This window comes from Grampus griseus (assembly GCF_964374135.1).
Source record: "Grampus griseus genome assembly, chromosome: 7".
Taxonomy (NCBI): domain Eukaryota; kingdom Metazoa; phylum Chordata; class Mammalia; order Artiodactyla; family Delphinidae; genus Grampus; species Grampus griseus.
In genome coordinates this window covers 60,550,042-60,567,216 of record NC_139001.1, presented here as the reverse complement: position 1 = coordinate 60,567,216, position 17,175 = coordinate 60,550,042, and the positions used below count along the sequence as shown (strand labels likewise).

The 17,175-nt window shown below is 32.3% G+C and overlaps 1 protein-coding gene across 3 annotated transcripts in view; it reads left to right on the top strand.

Moving 5' to 3' along the window:
* Positions 1–17,175, top strand: part of DYNC1I2 (dynein cytoplasmic 1 intermediate chain 2) — a gene marked incomplete at its 5' end in the record, with an annotated part of 49,154 nt that overhangs the window by 11,801 nt on the left and 20,178 nt on the right. For all 3 annotated transcript variants that reach the window (XM_082657658.1, XM_082657657.1, XM_082657659.1), the window contains 2 exons: positions 1,844–1,934; positions 8,853–8,968. In XM_082657658.1, the coding sequence (XP_082513784.1) occupies positions 1,844–1,934; positions 8,853–8,968 (207 nt within the window). The remainder of the gene's footprint in view (positions 1–1,843; positions 1,935–8,852; positions 8,969–17,175) is intronic.

Sequence of the window (17,175 nt, the reverse complement as noted above, 5' to 3'; positions counted from 1 at the left end):
AATCTTTAATATGAAAACATTGTAGTAGTATAAATTTATTAAATTTATACTACTAAATATTTAGTAGTAAATTTATACTACTAAATATTTAGTAATTTATACTAAATAATTTAATTAACATATTTGTGCTTACAGTGTAGTAGACAAACCACTGTCCTGTATCAGTTGGAACTTAGACGCCTAGGGGAAGCCTCACAGTGAGTGGTGGACAAAAAGATGAGGAAAAATGTAACCTAAGGGAAATTAGGGGACATTAATATTCTTTTACTTCAGATACAAGTCTTGTTTAGCTATGAGTTATACATGTAGCCCCTAGCACAGTGGTATCATGATGTGAATTATATGAAGGCAATCTGGTTTTAGCATTGTTTCTGAGAGATTTAATCACAAAATTAGAAACCTTTTATTATGTTTTTATGGTCTTTTGAAATTTGAGCAAGAATTAACCACTGTATCTCAGGAAACAAACATTCTAGCTATGATTTTTTTTCTTCTAATCTTTTTATTGGTTTCCAGTAGAATTTGGCATTGAAAAATAAGGATGATCAGTTTTGTACCTATGTTTAAGATGTAATTCATTATACTATACTTGTGCATTTTGTTAGATGAGCAAACCCACTTTTTACTGAAGCATATATAAACATTTAAACATAATTTTAAGGGTTCAGTGAATGTGACTATTCCAAAAACACAGACTTTTAATTAAATACATATTTCTTTAGATTGGTTTCTATATAACTAGGAACTTACTTTCTTTTCAGTAAACTATTAAAAGAAGGGCTTGCAGCACGACATAAAATATATTGGTCACTTAATATTGTACATTGAAAAATTATTTTTAAAAGATACTTGGGATTGGGGTCATTTATGGTAAAATTTAACCAGAAGATGGCAGTGATGATCTTCAAAAAGTTTTACAAATGTAATAGCATGAAATACGCACGTTCAGCTGCTGGTATATAATGTTAAAAGTGACAGGTTAGGGGAAAGCATTTGCTGTTTGTTTTATATACTATGAAAAATGTGTATTTTTCTATAAGAAGGGATTAAGAATATTTTGGGTGTCTGTATCTTTGTCTGTACACTTCAGTTTTTTCTGAATACTGGGGTAAGGAAGTTACCATTAAGTCTTGCCTTGTTTAAGTTGCATGCATCACTTTATGTTATGCATCATGTCTAGAAGGCATGCTGTTTTATGGCCTGTTTGCATTTTTCTCCCAAATTGCTGGAAACTAATGGACTTTTAAAGGAGCCATTCCTTTAGTGATAGTCATTTTTCTAAATTGGCCCTTTTTATTTTTGGTGAAAAATATCATTTAAGACATCAATTTGGGAAAATATCATTTAAGACATCAATTTCTTTTTGAAAGAAAAAATTGACAAAAATGAACATTTTAAAATAAATCTCAGAAAACCAGACAGTAAACGACTTCTGAAGCAAAATTCAGAGTTTTGATTTGACACTAGTTAGAAATGAGCTGGTGATCTTAAAAGCAAAGAATTAGAAAAGGGAGAAGGAATGATCTCCTTTGAAAATTAGTACCCACATTTGGTGTTGGCCGAGATGAAGATGCATCCTTCCATAATCTTGCTTTTTTTTTTTAATATAAAGCCCAAATGCATTTTGCCAGAGAAATTGCATGAATCGTCAGCATGCATTGTTAACTTTGTCTTTCTCCTCTTCTTTCTACTGTTCATTTTCATTCATGTACTTTTGTTTTTTGGTTTGCCATTATTTTTTCTTTTTTGTTAATTACTTCATGTTAAATTACTTTTGAAACGTCATAAGCTGAGCAACCTCTCCGTGTAGTAACAGCGGATACCTGTCTATTTCACTATTTAGTCCCTCCTCCTATGTCTCCATCCTCCAAATCTGTGAGCACTCCAAGCGAAGCTGGAAGCCAAGACTCTGGAGATGGCGCAGCGGGATCTAGGTACAGTAATTTTCTTTCAGTATTTTAATGATAGAATGCATTTAGTGCCCAGATACTGTCAGTGCTGTACAGGGACTCTGAATAGTTATGTTGAGTTAGTCCTAACATTTTGAAATCTAAACGGCACAGAAATTGTTTGTTGTAAATTGGGGGGAAATTTTTTTAAACAATATTTTACTGTCACACTTGATTAACTGAGTACTGACTAGTTAACTGATTTTATGATGATTATTTTATATTAAAAATAGAAGTGTTCATTAAAATTATTTTTCTGTTTAAGCAAATTTTGTATTGGTTATTAGGTGAATGTTTTGGGTACAAATAGTGTAAAACCTCTCTACTGTATTATGCTTAATTTCCATTCAGTAATTGAAAACCTAAACAATTCAGTTAAACAGCCTAATTCTGTTCTATTAAGTCACTATTTCTAATTAAGGTAGAAAATAATAATGCATAAAATATCAAGAATAAGGAATAACTGCTAAGGAAACATTGAGTGTTTACTGGCTTCAATAACAAATTTAAAGAATTTTTAAAAAGAGTGTTTACTGGCTTGAGGGCATTATGCTAAGTGAAGTAAATCAGAAAGGGAAAGACAGATACTGTATGATCTCACTTATTTGTGAAATCTAAAAAACAAAACAAAATAAGCTCATAGATACAGAGAACAGATGGGTTCATTTTTATTTTCATTTCTAAAATTTTTGATGGTTGCCAGAGGTGGAGGGAGGGGGTGAGGGGTGGTTGAAATGGGTGAAGGGGGTCAAAAGGTACAAACTTCCAGTTATAAAGTAAATAAGTCATGGGGATATAATGTACAACATGGAGACTGTAGTTAACAATACTGTATTGTATATTTGAAAGTTGCTGAGAGAGCAGGTCTTAAAAGAAAGAAAAAATCACAAGAAAAAAATTTTGTAACTATGTATGACGGATGTTAACCAGACTTATTGTGGTGATCATTTCACCATATATAAAAATATTAAATCATTATGTTATATACCTGAAACTAATATAATGTTGTATGTCAGTTATACTTCAATTAAAAAAAAAAGTTTACTGCCAAGTGTTCCTGAACTTGGGCCTTCCTTATAAAACAATATTTCATGTTTGTTTTAGGATGCTGCACACATGTTGGGACTTGATTTTCAAAAGTTCAGTAAGATTTCAGCTTCTTTCCAAAGATCATACTGAGAAAAGTATTATTACTTCTCTTTGTCACACACACAATAATACCAAGTCTTTGTTTAACAGCATCTTACATTTTGACTTCTTATGGCAGCTGAAATGAGACTAAACATAGTTAGTTTAGAATCTTTATTCAGAATCCTTATTTTGGTCTAGGAAGTTAAATGTCCTCCTCAGGAAAACTTCAAGACACCTTTTAATGAGAAATAAACTAGGAAGTTTTGTCTTCATTGTGCCCAAGCACCTCTGATTGAAGTTACAAACAAGTAATGAGCATCTAAAAGACAAGGCAAGAAAAAAAGAAGCAAAGGGGCTAGCTAATCCATAAACTCAGTACTTTAGTCAGTTTCTGAATAATCAGGTTGTCATTAATAACTAGAAGGCACAAAAGGCTCACCAGTCTGAATTTGAGATGTGCTTTCCAAACCTCTTCTGTTTATAGAACTGAAATTGCAAATCTAAGCAATACTGTTGTTGGAGGTAAATGACATAACTCTGTCATTTAAGAGAAGTCAAAACTTTCTGTTTAAGAATAATATTACCTCATAAAATAGTATGTATTACAGATTAAAGACTAAATTTATTTAGTCTAAATTCATTTTCAAAGGCTAAATTTGTTTCATACTTTCGTTCTTCTGTATTCTTATGCAAATATGTTAGTATTCCTTTGCTAGTAAACAGATGGCATTTTCAAGAGAAGGGTTTTATTTTCCCCTTATACATTACCATAATAAAAACATTTCCCAAGGTAAAAAAAAAGTATTTTAAAAATTTCTTTATTTGATATTATATATTATTTTAATGCAGATACTCTACTGTGTTAATTCTGAACTCATTGTTCTTGATTTTGAATAGGAGTAGAAAGATTATTTTAATGCAACGTCAGCAAGTTTGCTTTAAAAAATACTATGTAACATCTGTATGAATTAAAATATGTCCTCCTGAGTTTCATTGGAAAACCTAGAGATTATTAGAGAGACCCATTGGAATATTGTAAATTGGTATAGGAAGTAAATAACTGTTAAGAAAAATATTTATTGTGTTAGAATACGTATTAATTGAATTGCCAATTTAATGTTAAATGCTATAGGTTACCACAGAAAATAATGTTCCTGGTCCTTGCCTTCGGGAAACTTGCATTCTAGTGTTCATTAATTTTACATCATTAATTTAAATGCTATTCACTGTATTGAAAAATCCTAAGAATAGTGTGCTAACTTGTGTTTATAGTGTAGATTTGTAATGATAAGATGTAAAACAAAAAAACAGGTATTTAAATATCTTTAGGGGTATTTGTTTTTATTAGAGAATGAGTAGAAAATAAGTTTCTTTTAAGTTTAACAGGAGAGGAAATAAATTCTCTTTTTAAATGAGGTGACTTGATATCTTTTTAGAGAGCACAGACTCATTTTTAATTGTTAATTTTCAAGAGGACTGATTATGTTCACTTCTTAATATATATGTATACACACACAGTAGAAAACTATGAATTCCATTAAATCATCTCCAGATTCCATAATAGATAATTAATATTGTTGATTAATTGGTGCTGTTGGCAGTGAAACAATAGCATTTTAAAATATGTGGCTTTTAAAAAGAATGCTGGAGTCTGAGAACGAACAGAATGAACTTCCATTGAGCAGGCATGATGATAAAGAATAAACAGGAAAATGCATGAAGATGTGTGAGGTGTATGAACCTATACACTTACATTAGCTGGCCAAGACAGTCTAAGATTACTACACTTAGGGAGTAGGAAAAAACATGTTAGACATTACCAAGTATGATATCAAAACATCTGAATCACTCTTTCTAAATGCCAAAAATTTCTGTTGGGCCTGGTGGTAATTTATGAATAAATATATGAGGCCATAAAAATGATATTTCTCTAACTTTGCAGATTGGGAAGTTGCATTTCATTAAGATTTTATTTAGTTCACTTTCTCAGTCACTTCTGTTATTGCTAAAATTTAGGTGACCGTTATTCAATTGAGTAATCCATGCCTCTTGTTCCTTTTTTCCATTCTTGATCAGTTTCTCTCTTAGGCTTTTGATTATATGTCTCAGGATTATATTGAAATTTTACTTTATATGTCTGCAGATGCCTTTAATAAATATAATCCCATATGTTGTGCCATGTGTTTTCAGTACTGGTTCTATTTTGAGGTAGAGTTTTACTTGATTTTAGACTAAAATGACATCCTCAACAAGGAGCTCTATGTCATCGGTAACAGCTAGAGCTCTTAGAGAATGTAAAGGCTATGTACAGAACATTCCTTGAAGAGCACCTCATAAAACCCCGTCTGGTTTAACAAAGCCTAAGTTTGTTTCTGTTTAATGCTTAGTGTAAAGTGAATCTTCACTGTGGCCTCTTCCTTCTTTGTGTACACACAATACCATTTAAATCCCAAGATCTTTCTTTATATTTTTAAAATGAAGTATTTCTCTAGTTCAGTTCATCTGATTGCTTTTACTGATAAATTATAGAGGCAAGTATAGAAATCATTTCTTGTATTTAAATATTATAGCAGTTTTAGTTGTATATTGTCATTTGTTATATATGTGAAAAACAAATATATTTGACAAAGATGGTAGCACCGAATGTACTGTGCTTAACTTTTCAATAGGGACTATGAGCATCTTACAGTACTGTACATAATTATCTTATTATCGCTAACCTTTCAAGAGTGCCAATGTCATAAAGCAGCTTTTATTCTAGTAATAACTAAATTTTCCTTAAATCTTTTGGAAAAGATCCCACGTAAGTTGTTTACCCAATAGGCAAGGCTAAAATACAACCGAATATTTATTTAGGATTGATATTCTCCATAAGTTTAGTTAGTTTAGGTAAATCCTTTGAACATAAAATATTTTTCCTGGGGGAAAAAAATCTACTTTTTCCTAGAGACAGAAATCTTTAGCTGCTTTCTAAAGCAGATGACATGTAAGCCCAAGGCAGTGCTTAACCCATAAATTACATAAGGGTCACATTTTGGAAACTTTAGCTATTTTGTATCCCAGTGGAATAGTCTTTGGTTTTCTTACCGAAAGGCTTATGTGTTGACTCATTTCCTTTACCAATATGACAATTTCCTGCACACATTTAATGCTTTGGGCAAGATTATAATATGTTAACTAAGATGTTTTTACTAATGTTTTTTTCATTAGGAAACTTAAAATTTCAACTTTTTTTTTATAGCTTAGCTTGTTATCATCCAAAAATAATGTGTTATTTGGGATGTTGGATGTTTTGGCTGTTCTTAGCCATTACTATGCAATATTAGTTTCCCAAAATCTGAAAATACTGTCTTTTAACTATTCTAGGTTGTATGTTTGCATCTTTAACCATATTATGCTTATTGCATGCAGTAGAGCATTGAGTGATACCTGATGTTTTTTTGTACTAACCAGAACATGTGGGTTTTAACTGTGAACCGTACTTTAGCTATTCGTAGAATGTATTTGCTTGACTAACTTATGGCCTTTTTTGCTAATGCTTCATGGTTGTCCTACAACCGTTTAGGACGCTGCATTGGGATACAGATCCATCAGTTCTTCAGCTTCACTCAGATTCCGATTTGGGGTATTGAATAGATTTATTACCTTCCCTCTTTTATAATTAATTTAATTCTTTGTGAAATTGTCCTAATTTTATTTTGCTTAAATTTCTAATATTCAGGTAATAGTTTGAAGGGTGATATTTTATTGTGACACCTCATTTATCCTCTATCATTTGTGAAAGACATATTTTATGTATCTGATTTTAGAGGTACCCTAAGTCTACCCATTTAAATGTCCAAATTACTTTTATTATTTCTATATTTTTGATGTAAGTTTTTCTACAATGTATTACAAACTTCCCATACTTTTTCTAATAAATATGCTATATGTAATTGAACCTTTTCTAGGTTACTCAACATGAATATTAATTTATTTTTCTATATTAAAATTCCCTGATGATTTCTAAGGTTTTGAGAGGAACAGAGCTGTTGGTTTCTACACCGTGGCTCCAGATTGCTATTGATTTACTCATTAATTCATTTATTCATTCGTTTATTTATTCTAGTCTCCAATGCAAACTATAAATGTTTGCTACTGCCATTGTGCCTGACTCAGATAGCTCTTTTCCCTTGATATTTTGCAGCTTCTAAAACATATGACCAACACCTTTAGGAATTATGTCTAAAGTTAAGAGTTAATAAGCCTTGAATTAGGCCATATAAGAAAAGTATATGAGCTTCTTATACATTAGCTGGTAGGCCTCTCTCGGCTGCCCTGAGGCTTCCCCACCCCCCAGTTGCTTGCTTGTTCTCAGTAAAAGTGGCTTTGGATAACTGAGGTATTACCTCCCTAAATCTATCCCTAAATCTTAGAATATTTTGTTTGTTTGCTCTAGTATTGTGATTTTTACCTATTAAACCCTATATGTATTCAAGTTAGTAACTTGTTCCTAATGTTGGCTTGACTGTTTTTTATCAGATATGTGAGTGACTTACTTTTCATATGGTTTACATCTTAAATATCAGAATATAAAGTTTCTTATTTCAGATTTTGTTCTTAGAATACTAGATTACTTCAAATGTACTTAAAATTTCCCATTTAATTCTTTGATTATGCTTTTTTTTTTTTTCTTTAAGGCTAGATATTCCCAAGGTAGAAAACACATTAAAATTTTCTTATGGCCCACATTTGGGACCTTAGAGAAAATTAATTCTTTAAATGTACTAATTTTATTAAACTTTTTTGTACAGGATTTTGAAAAGGATGTTTATATAAGAAAAAAGTTTAGTTTACATTACCAATGTTATATTACCAATGATATATATATATGTGTGTGTATATATATATTTCAGATATCCTCCTTTATATTCTGGAAGTTCCACCACTGTTTTTACTAGATATTCTTTTAAGACAGATTCATCATTGAGAACTTTGGGAGTTTGGAAGCATGCTATATTTGGTTTAGAATTTAGACATCTACTATAATAGCCACAAGTCTCTTCTTCTGTTTGTCAGAAAAGAATGTATTCCCCCCTATTTAAAACAGAAGTGGCTTTAGTAATTTCATGATATTCAGAAGATATGTGGCTTTAGTTTAGGTCTAACATGTTTGCACAATAGTTTGTCCGTATGTGAATCAAGGACCATGTTGACCATGCAGAGATTAGAGATTTAAAGTTTAAATATTTTATTTTAAAATCTAAATTGACTGTATGATTCTCAATTTCTGCAGAATATAAGTAGAAAAAATGGTTTTCAACAGAAACTTCTTTCTAACTCTTAAAGCTGAAGTCTTCTGATGGTGAAGGGAACTAAATGTGGTCTGAGTGAGATCCACATATTTGACTCTTGAAAAAATGTCCAGAATCGTATCCCTGCTAAAAACAGTTCTCATAACCAACCTTATTCAGCAGTCTGCTCTGAAATTCCTCTCCTCTTACTCTGTTATTACCCACACATTTGTTCTAAGAAACTAAATTATTTGCCTTTTTAAAGTGAAAAATAAACACCTTGAATGATTCGGAAATATCTTTTGTTTTTGCTACCTTCTAATTCTTTTGTTAAAATAAAGCCAATTGTTCATTTAAAATTTCTTGAATAAAACAGGGATTTAAATTACACTGTTGGATATATAGTGTTTAATTATTACTTTTATAAAATAACATTATTTGATGTAGTTAAAATGTATCATTTGTAATATTTAAAAACATTTGTGTTCACTTTATTTAGACGAGGACCTATTAAACTTGGAATGGCTAAAATTACACAAGTTGACTTTCCTCCTCGTGAAATCGTCACATATACGAAGGAAACTCAGACTCCAGTTATGGCTCAACCCAAAGAAGGTGAGTATCTGTCCTTAATATGATTGTCATTAAGCCGCCATATTAAACAAGTGGATTCTTTCCTTTTTTTTTTGTTTCTTCTTCCTTTTTTATTTTTTGGCATATTTCCTTAGGGGAATATTATAAAAGTAATGCTTTGGATTTCTGTATTTATGTATCTGTTCTTTAGAGTTTTAAAACTTTTTCTTTTAAGAGTTAACAGAAATATAAGCTGTATGTATGTTTTTAATTTTGTTGACATAAATGTAAATATTTCCATTTTCATATTGTCGTTGCTGTGTGCTGCTTTAGAAGCAGAAAAACTTAAGCATGTTCTATTTCTGTGTCATGAACATAATTAATCCCAAAATGAGAGTATCAATATATCCCATAGCAAATGAAATCATGTAAATTATTCAATATTTTCTGTGGAGTATACTGTATTCTGATATACTGTCATTGTTAATCCATATTAATGAACAAATCTAGACCTAATTCATAAACTTCCTCTTTTATAATCCAAGGGCTCTACTGTGTTGATTATATAGCAGTTTTTAATCTCTGTGAAACAGCCCCAGGATAACATTTTTATCCAAGAGTTTTTTTGTTTTGACCATGTGAATGTTCATCTCTATGGATACATATTTTTCATTCCTGCTGCTCTGTGGTTTGGTAAGATAGCTTTCACAGGTGCAAACTCCTCCTTTTACCAGAAAAAAAAAAACCCTGATGGTTTTGAGACATAAGCCACTTAAAAAAAAGAAGACATGGGGCTTCCCTGGTGGCGCAGTGGTTGAGAGTCCGCCTGCCGATGCAGGGGACACGGGTTCGTGCCCCGGTCCGGGAAGATCCCACATGCCGCAGAGCGGCTGGGCCCGTGAGCCATGCATGGCTGCTGAGCCTGCAAGTCCGGAGCCTGTGCTCTGCAATGGGAGAGGCCACAACAGTGAGAGGCCCGCGTACCACAAAAAAAAAAAAAAAAAAAAGACAGGAAAGATAAAGTGTTGAACTACCAGTATGGAAAAAACTAATACTGTAGGATTCTATAATTTCCAGAAAATATTATTTTATTAACTAGTATATTCAAGTGTTATAGTTTCTGTCTTTTGGGAGCTATATTGTTAGATATGTTAACTCAGAAAGTGAGTAAAATAGCCAAAATGAGGGTATAGTGACTCATTTAAAAAATAAATTAGGCTTTTTTTCCTTCTAATAATAATTTGGAGATTTAGCTTTACTTTGAGATGCTTTTTGGATTGTTTGAAATGTAAAGCAGTCTGAAGCTATTTGGGGTAATACCTATTATAATATACCTATAATTAGTTTAAGTGAAGACTTCCATTTAAAAAAATTTTTTTTTTTTTTTTTTAATAATTGTAGTAGTGTATCATAGAGAATTTAGAGAAGACAGAAAGGGTAGGAAGTGTCTGTTATACCACTATGTAGTAGCCAGTTTCTAGTCTGTTTTCCATGATATATTTTTTCAAAAATTATATATGTATACATAAACACACACAAACATACGTATATACACACATATGGTTTTATATCCTACTTGAAATTTGCATTTTTAATTGCTTATTTTTGACATGCATATAAATTTTAAAGTGTGAATGTGTGACAATGTCTTTGAACTAATTTGAATGTATAGCTACATAGTATATGCCTGGCAGTTTTCAAAAAAATTTTTTTTCCCATTTTTATTTTTCAAGTAATTGGAAAATTTAAAAGATTGTGATTTGTAAAGTAAGCTGATGACCCGGAAGTTCAAGATAAACTATTTTTTTTTTTTTTTTTTTTTTTTGCGGTACGCGGGCCTCTCACTGTTGTGGCCTCTCCAGTTGTGGAGCACAGGCTCTGGACGTGCAGGCTCAGCGGCCATGGCTCATGGGCCCAGCCGCTCCGCAGCATGTGGGATCTTCCCGGACCGGGGCACGAACCCATGTCCCCTGCATCAGCAGGCGGACTCTCAACCACTGCGCCACCAGGGAAGCCCACTATTTTTTTCACTTTGAAATTATTTAGGGCAAGGCTTTTAGTGTTATCGAACTTCAGCTTCTTTGCCAAATTTTGCATGAGTATAGGGATTGTTTCTTCTTCATTGCTGTAATGCCTGGTTTGAATAGTGTATGGCATGTAGTGAGTACAAACTCAGTAAATATTTGGTGAAGGAATTAATTGCTTTTACCTACTCAGGAGAATGATTTACTTACTTGGGATTTTTTTTTTTTTTTCATGCCTTTACTGTGGAAGTAACTGCTGGGAAAATAGGTTATTTTCAAGTGTTAATGCTACAACATAATTATTGATGAAATTGGGTGAAAAGGCACTTAGTCTCAGTTCTTGGTTTTAACATGAACATATCATGTTCTAATCATTATTTGCTCTTAGATCCATATATGAAACATACATTCTCCTTTATAGCCTTCTTGAATTCCATGATGACATAGTATATAGATATAAACGTGTGCTGTTATTTTATGTTTTATTTATCCCTCTGAATGCTATGAACAAAATTGGACCTTTTAGCATGTTTCAAATATATTATCTTAGCTACTTGTTTTAACGGTTCTTCAAACCTCACGTTCAAATTGATGACTGAAAATTTTAACAGCAAAGAGTGTCTACTACATATCAGGTATAGTGTAAGGCACTTTACATTACCTCTAATCCTCTTACCAAAACCTTGAGAGTTAAAGAGTTAAATATCGGTTCTGTTTACATATGAAGAAGCTGAAGCTGAAAGAGATAGCTTATCAAGGGTCACATAGCTAGTAGCTAAGATTCTAAACCAAGTCTGACTGATTCCAAGGTATGCTTTCTCTCATGCTGCCACTGAAGCAGCACTTTCATGCTTTTATGATAGTCACCTATGGTAAGAAATTCAATTTATATTACAGTCTAGTACAAACATAGATACAGATGTGTACAGCTGTCCCTTGAATTTCACAAGTTCACTTTACACCACATTGGGAGGTGGTGTCCACTAGAGCAGAGAGCTCCTTCCCTGGGAACTACACACAGCATCTCGGCAGAAAGCTGCCATAGCTTTGAACTGTGTCTCTGAGCATCTGTGCTGTATTTATTTTGTGCATCCGTTAACAGGATGTGTCTAAAGTAATTACTTCTTCTATTTACACCACTTCAGCTTAAGAAAGAAAGGTTTCATAGGATTGCTCTACTTTTGAATAGTGGGGGAAACTTGTAACTGATACAAAAGTTTTATGAAATAACACCTTTTCTGCTCTTGCTATATTTCATTTTTTTCAGTGTTGACCATAATACACTAAATTTATTGGCTTAGACCTGTAGTTTGAAAATTACTTCATTAAAAGATAGCATGGCTTAGTTAACTTATTTATCGATAAATTTGCATCAGGATAATATTTTATAGTGATTGGCTAAGAGTAATTAATAAACAGCTTTGATCTTTTATGGTGTTAAATAGAATTTTTCTTATCCTCACTGATAGAAGGTGAAAGTGGCAAGATGGGTGAACTGAGCCCAGTTTCTAATGGGTATGTCTGTATTAGCACCACTATCTTTGAAATTTTCCTGTGTGAACTAGACTTAGATGTTAGTTTTATAAAGGTCCACGTTTATTCATTTGCAACAAGAATTCATGGATTCTGCAAGTTTATTGAGTATATGCTATATACTCGATTATTTCTTTGTTTTTTTTAGTTTCAGATTGAGGTATGTAAGTGAAGGAGAATGCGAAATGTACCCCAATACCATGGAGCCATCCTTAGCCTTTGGAACTATTTATAAAAATGAAATCATTTCCTCTCTATATCATTACAATTATTTTCATGTCCAGGGCTCTTACATTGTTTCTTTTCCTAATTTGTAGAGGTTCTAGAAAGAGGGAAAGAAAAAAAAAACCTGAACTTAAGGTTTTATAATGAAAACACTTTGTGCATAACTGTACTTCTACTTATCCATTGGTTTAATACAGTGCCTCTCAAACTTAGCCTGGTTGGCTCACGTTTAAGAATTACGTAACAAATTCCAAAACTCACCATGAGACAAAATTGCTGCAATCACAGTTTGAGTGTAACAGACAGTAAATTGAACTTGGGTAGGCAGTATAATTAGTGCAGAAGTAACGTGAGTTACCAAATTGAAGATAAAAATTGGTTTTAGGCTTAACTCTTTTTTTTCATTTTTTAAAAATGGCTGAATCTATTCTTTTAAAAAGCAATTTTTATTCTTCTTTTTTTCCTTTTTCCCTATTCTAGCCATCTTCTTTCAAGTTTACTCTGTAAGTTGGTAGTACCATTTCTGAACTGAGGTGCTTTGCTGTCTTAAAGCACCTACTGTGAATGAAATTGACAAGGAACATGTGACCTCAGTCAATTTTGTTCTCGGCAGGTAAAAGAACTTCTCATGGCAGGAGTGTGGTGCCCACAGATACACTCCTGGAAAAGTTACTTTCTTCTCTTTTAAAAGTTTTTAACTCTTTTGAAAATGGCGTTATTTTTTTCTTATTCACCTCGTCAGTATGGATTTTTTTGTTGTTGTAATTTTTAGACACAGATTTTTAAAGAGGAAGAAATTCCAAAGTTTAATCAGCTTGTTTACACCTGAGGAAACTGAGACCCCAGGAAGTTCATTGATGACCCTATGGTCACAATATAAGAGAATATCAGACTACAGCCAGAACCTGGTTTTTGATTTCCAGTGAAGTGCTATGTTTCGCATATCATTCCACTTTCTTATCTTTGTGGAGTTTTGTAATTATTTTTGGTGTTGATTTAGTAGTCAGATATTCTTCCTCAGGTACGTGTTGATCAGCATTTATAATGTGTAGAAAAATGTTATATGTAAAATAGCTCTTAATTTTTTTATTGCATGATCTTAACATCTGGAATCCACACTTCCCAAGTAGACTAAATCTGTGGGCCTTCTGGTTTAATAGTACCCTTGTCTAAAATGGATTTTTAAAAAAAATCCTGGAATAAATAACACATGTAATAAATTAGTTTTAAACCTCAGAGAATCTGTGAGAATATAAAAATAATTGAAAATTGAAGCATTTATTCGTAACCTTGACTGAAAGACTTTAATCAGCATATCTGAAATTGTGGCCTCAGAAAAATGTAATATTTATGAGATCGCAGATAACAGGATCTGTGTTAATGATGCCAATACTGCCTAAATAAAATCTGAATTTTACATAAAAAGAGACAATGTAGAGAGACAAATTCTGTGTTAAAGTAAATGTTATGTATGATTAAAGTATTACTCCCTTTTTATTTATCTTCCAAATTAGCATTAGATCTATATTCAAAATATTTCCCAATTAAAATTTTCCCTTGTTGCAGATCTAAATTATTAAGGAAATCCAAGTGACCTTGCATCTGATTCTGGGTGTTTAAAAAAATAAAAGGAATGAATTCCATTGATACATTCATGAAGTTTTGTCCTAATATAAGATTTTCTTAATATTGATTTTAAAGAGTATGGTATAAGAAGATGAAATTATGGACAAATGGATCGAAATGAAGTGATTCAAAAGGATGTTGATCCAGAAAAGAAAGGGTTATTTTCAAAATATTAAAGGAAAATCATTCATATCTAACATGTATTTTTCAACTTATGATTGAAGCATTTCCCTCTAATATTCTCATTTTGTTTGTGAAGTTATTAGTTGAAGTTTTGTAAATTATGTTTTTATATGCAACACATTTCCTGAGTTTTGGAACTCAGTGGCAACTTCCTTTGTATCATGAGAAATCAGACTACTCTGTAAATTAGAAATTCTTCATAAGATATTAAACTATCTTAAAATACAGTACACCAGTATGATGAAACTAGTTAATAAATTTATAGACAACAAATGTATTTGCTAAACAACATTAATGCCCCGATGATGATATTTATTTTTGACCTCATACTGAGCATTAATTGTGAGAAGTGATAGAATAAAGAGTATCAGTGTTTAGTGAGGATTTTCTAGGATCTTTCATATTACCTGTTAAATATGTTGTAATATTTTAAAATAATTCAAAGCATGCTTTGTGGCTTATTCTTAGATGTCTCTTAAATGTAGCGTGATATACAGATGAGAAAACTTGCTCTGAAGACTCCTTCCTTCAGCTTAACAAAAGCCACCCATTTCACAGATGATTTAACTTTGATTAACCTACTCCACTGTAACAGATTATTCCAACAACTGGAATTTCATTCTTTGGTGTTATTTCTAGGTGCAGCTTAATTTACAAAACTGCTTTTCTTTCCATCTCACCAAAATACATCACAATTTTGATGTTAACTCAGTAAAAATTCAATGGTTCATTAAACCTAGTCTTAGCATTCATTGACAAGAGATTTGTCATTTTAAAAGTAACTGCTACTTTTATGCATTCTTTACTGCTCAGTTTATAACCTTAGATTCCCTGTCAGAGAAAGCATGGAGTTAACCACTTAGCATATTGCAATGAATATTCATCAATAAATTGATGTGACATGGCAGTCCCATTTTTCAGTCTTCCTGCATTGTTGCAGTCTTTTTTAGTTTTAAATATAGATAATCATGTAATAGGGACTAGCCTAGAAAATCTTTAGAATTGTAATACTATATTTTTGGTCTAATAATATAGTATTATTAACATAATACTATATGTTAATAGTTTTTTAGTAGCTAATTGTATTAGTTTTTAATAAGAGAAGTGTATTTGTTTCAGAGGAACAGTCTCTAATCTGATGTTACTGATGTTAGGCATTTTTTGCCAAATATTTGGTATATATAGATAATCAGCTTTATAATAAAAATACTGTTTTGTACTTTTAAAGAACAGATCATTTTTGTAATGTTCCTGGAATTTTTATTTAGCTTAGTCATTTTTATGAAGCTTGGGTTTATCATAGTTTTTAATCAGTTTTTAATTCATCTAGAAAGAGAGCTATGTACATTCATTCTAAAATAAAATCCTGAAAACAAGTATTTAAATAGATTATTACTCATTCAAACACAACTAAAGTAATCTATATGGGCAAGTTAGCATGGCAAATGCCATAAAGTAGGCAGATACAGATCACTGTTTACCATACTTCATCTACATTTTAAATTTTAAAAGGAAAAAAGTGTCTGTAAGAACGATCTTTTCTGTTAAATATATAGATTATGAGGTCACTTAGCACTGAAGTACCGACCATATGCATTATGACAGGAATTTGACACCTGTCATTGGAAATGGTACTTAGAAACCGTATAATGCAACAAAGTTGAGAGAGGGAAATATGATGTGGATAGGAGGCTGTAATTTATAATTCACAGTGCTTAAGAATGACTTGTCCAGGGCGACTCAGATTCCCTATCTTTGATTTTAGGATTTACATACAGTGAACCCTACTAGCCGACAAAATTGATTAAGATAACTGACAGTATTAGCAGAAAATACATATTTTCAGACTTAATTTTTTTATAGATAATTTATAAATTTATTTATTTTTGGCTGTGTTGGGTCTTCGTTGCTGCACGCGGGCTTCCTCTAGTTGCGGTGAGCGGGGCTACTCTTCGTTGCGGTGCATGGGCTTCTCATTGCGGTGGCTTCTCTTGCTGCGGAGTATGGGCTCTAGGCGCACGGGCTCAGTAGTTGTGGTGCACGGGCTTAGTTGCTCCACGGCATGTGGGATCTTCCTGAACCAGGGCTCGAACCCGTGTCCCCTGCCTTGGCAGGTGGATTCTTAACCACTGCACCATCAGGGAAGTCCCCAGACTTAATTTTTAATTGAAGTAAATATCCTGTTATTCTAAAAGTCAACTTAAGTACAATTAAATTATTTTATTACATTACACTGGCGAGTGACTTTATGGTATAATTTCATTGTAATGTTGGAGCAGTACAGTATAGAAGAATTGTTACCAGTTACACTGTTTTCAGATTAATAATCCGTTGTATATGAGAATTCGTCTAAAAAGTACTGTCTTTCTGTTTTTCTATGTGATTATTTTGCCCAAAAAAAAGCTTTCATTTTTTTAAGTAGCACAAAAGCTGTAATTGGCATGCTTTGTAAGGAAGTGTCAGTGTGCAAGAGAGTGGCGATCACTAAGAATTCTTTTACGTGTTCTTTCCCCTTTGCACCACCGCCTCCTCAGCGGGGTCACTGAGATCACTAGCTTTTCTTGAAATGGCCATTTTCACTGGCAGGTGCATTATACCCTGTATTTTCAGATTGTTTTTCCATTCTGAATGTTTGGCAGGTTGATTGCTCTGGCTGCA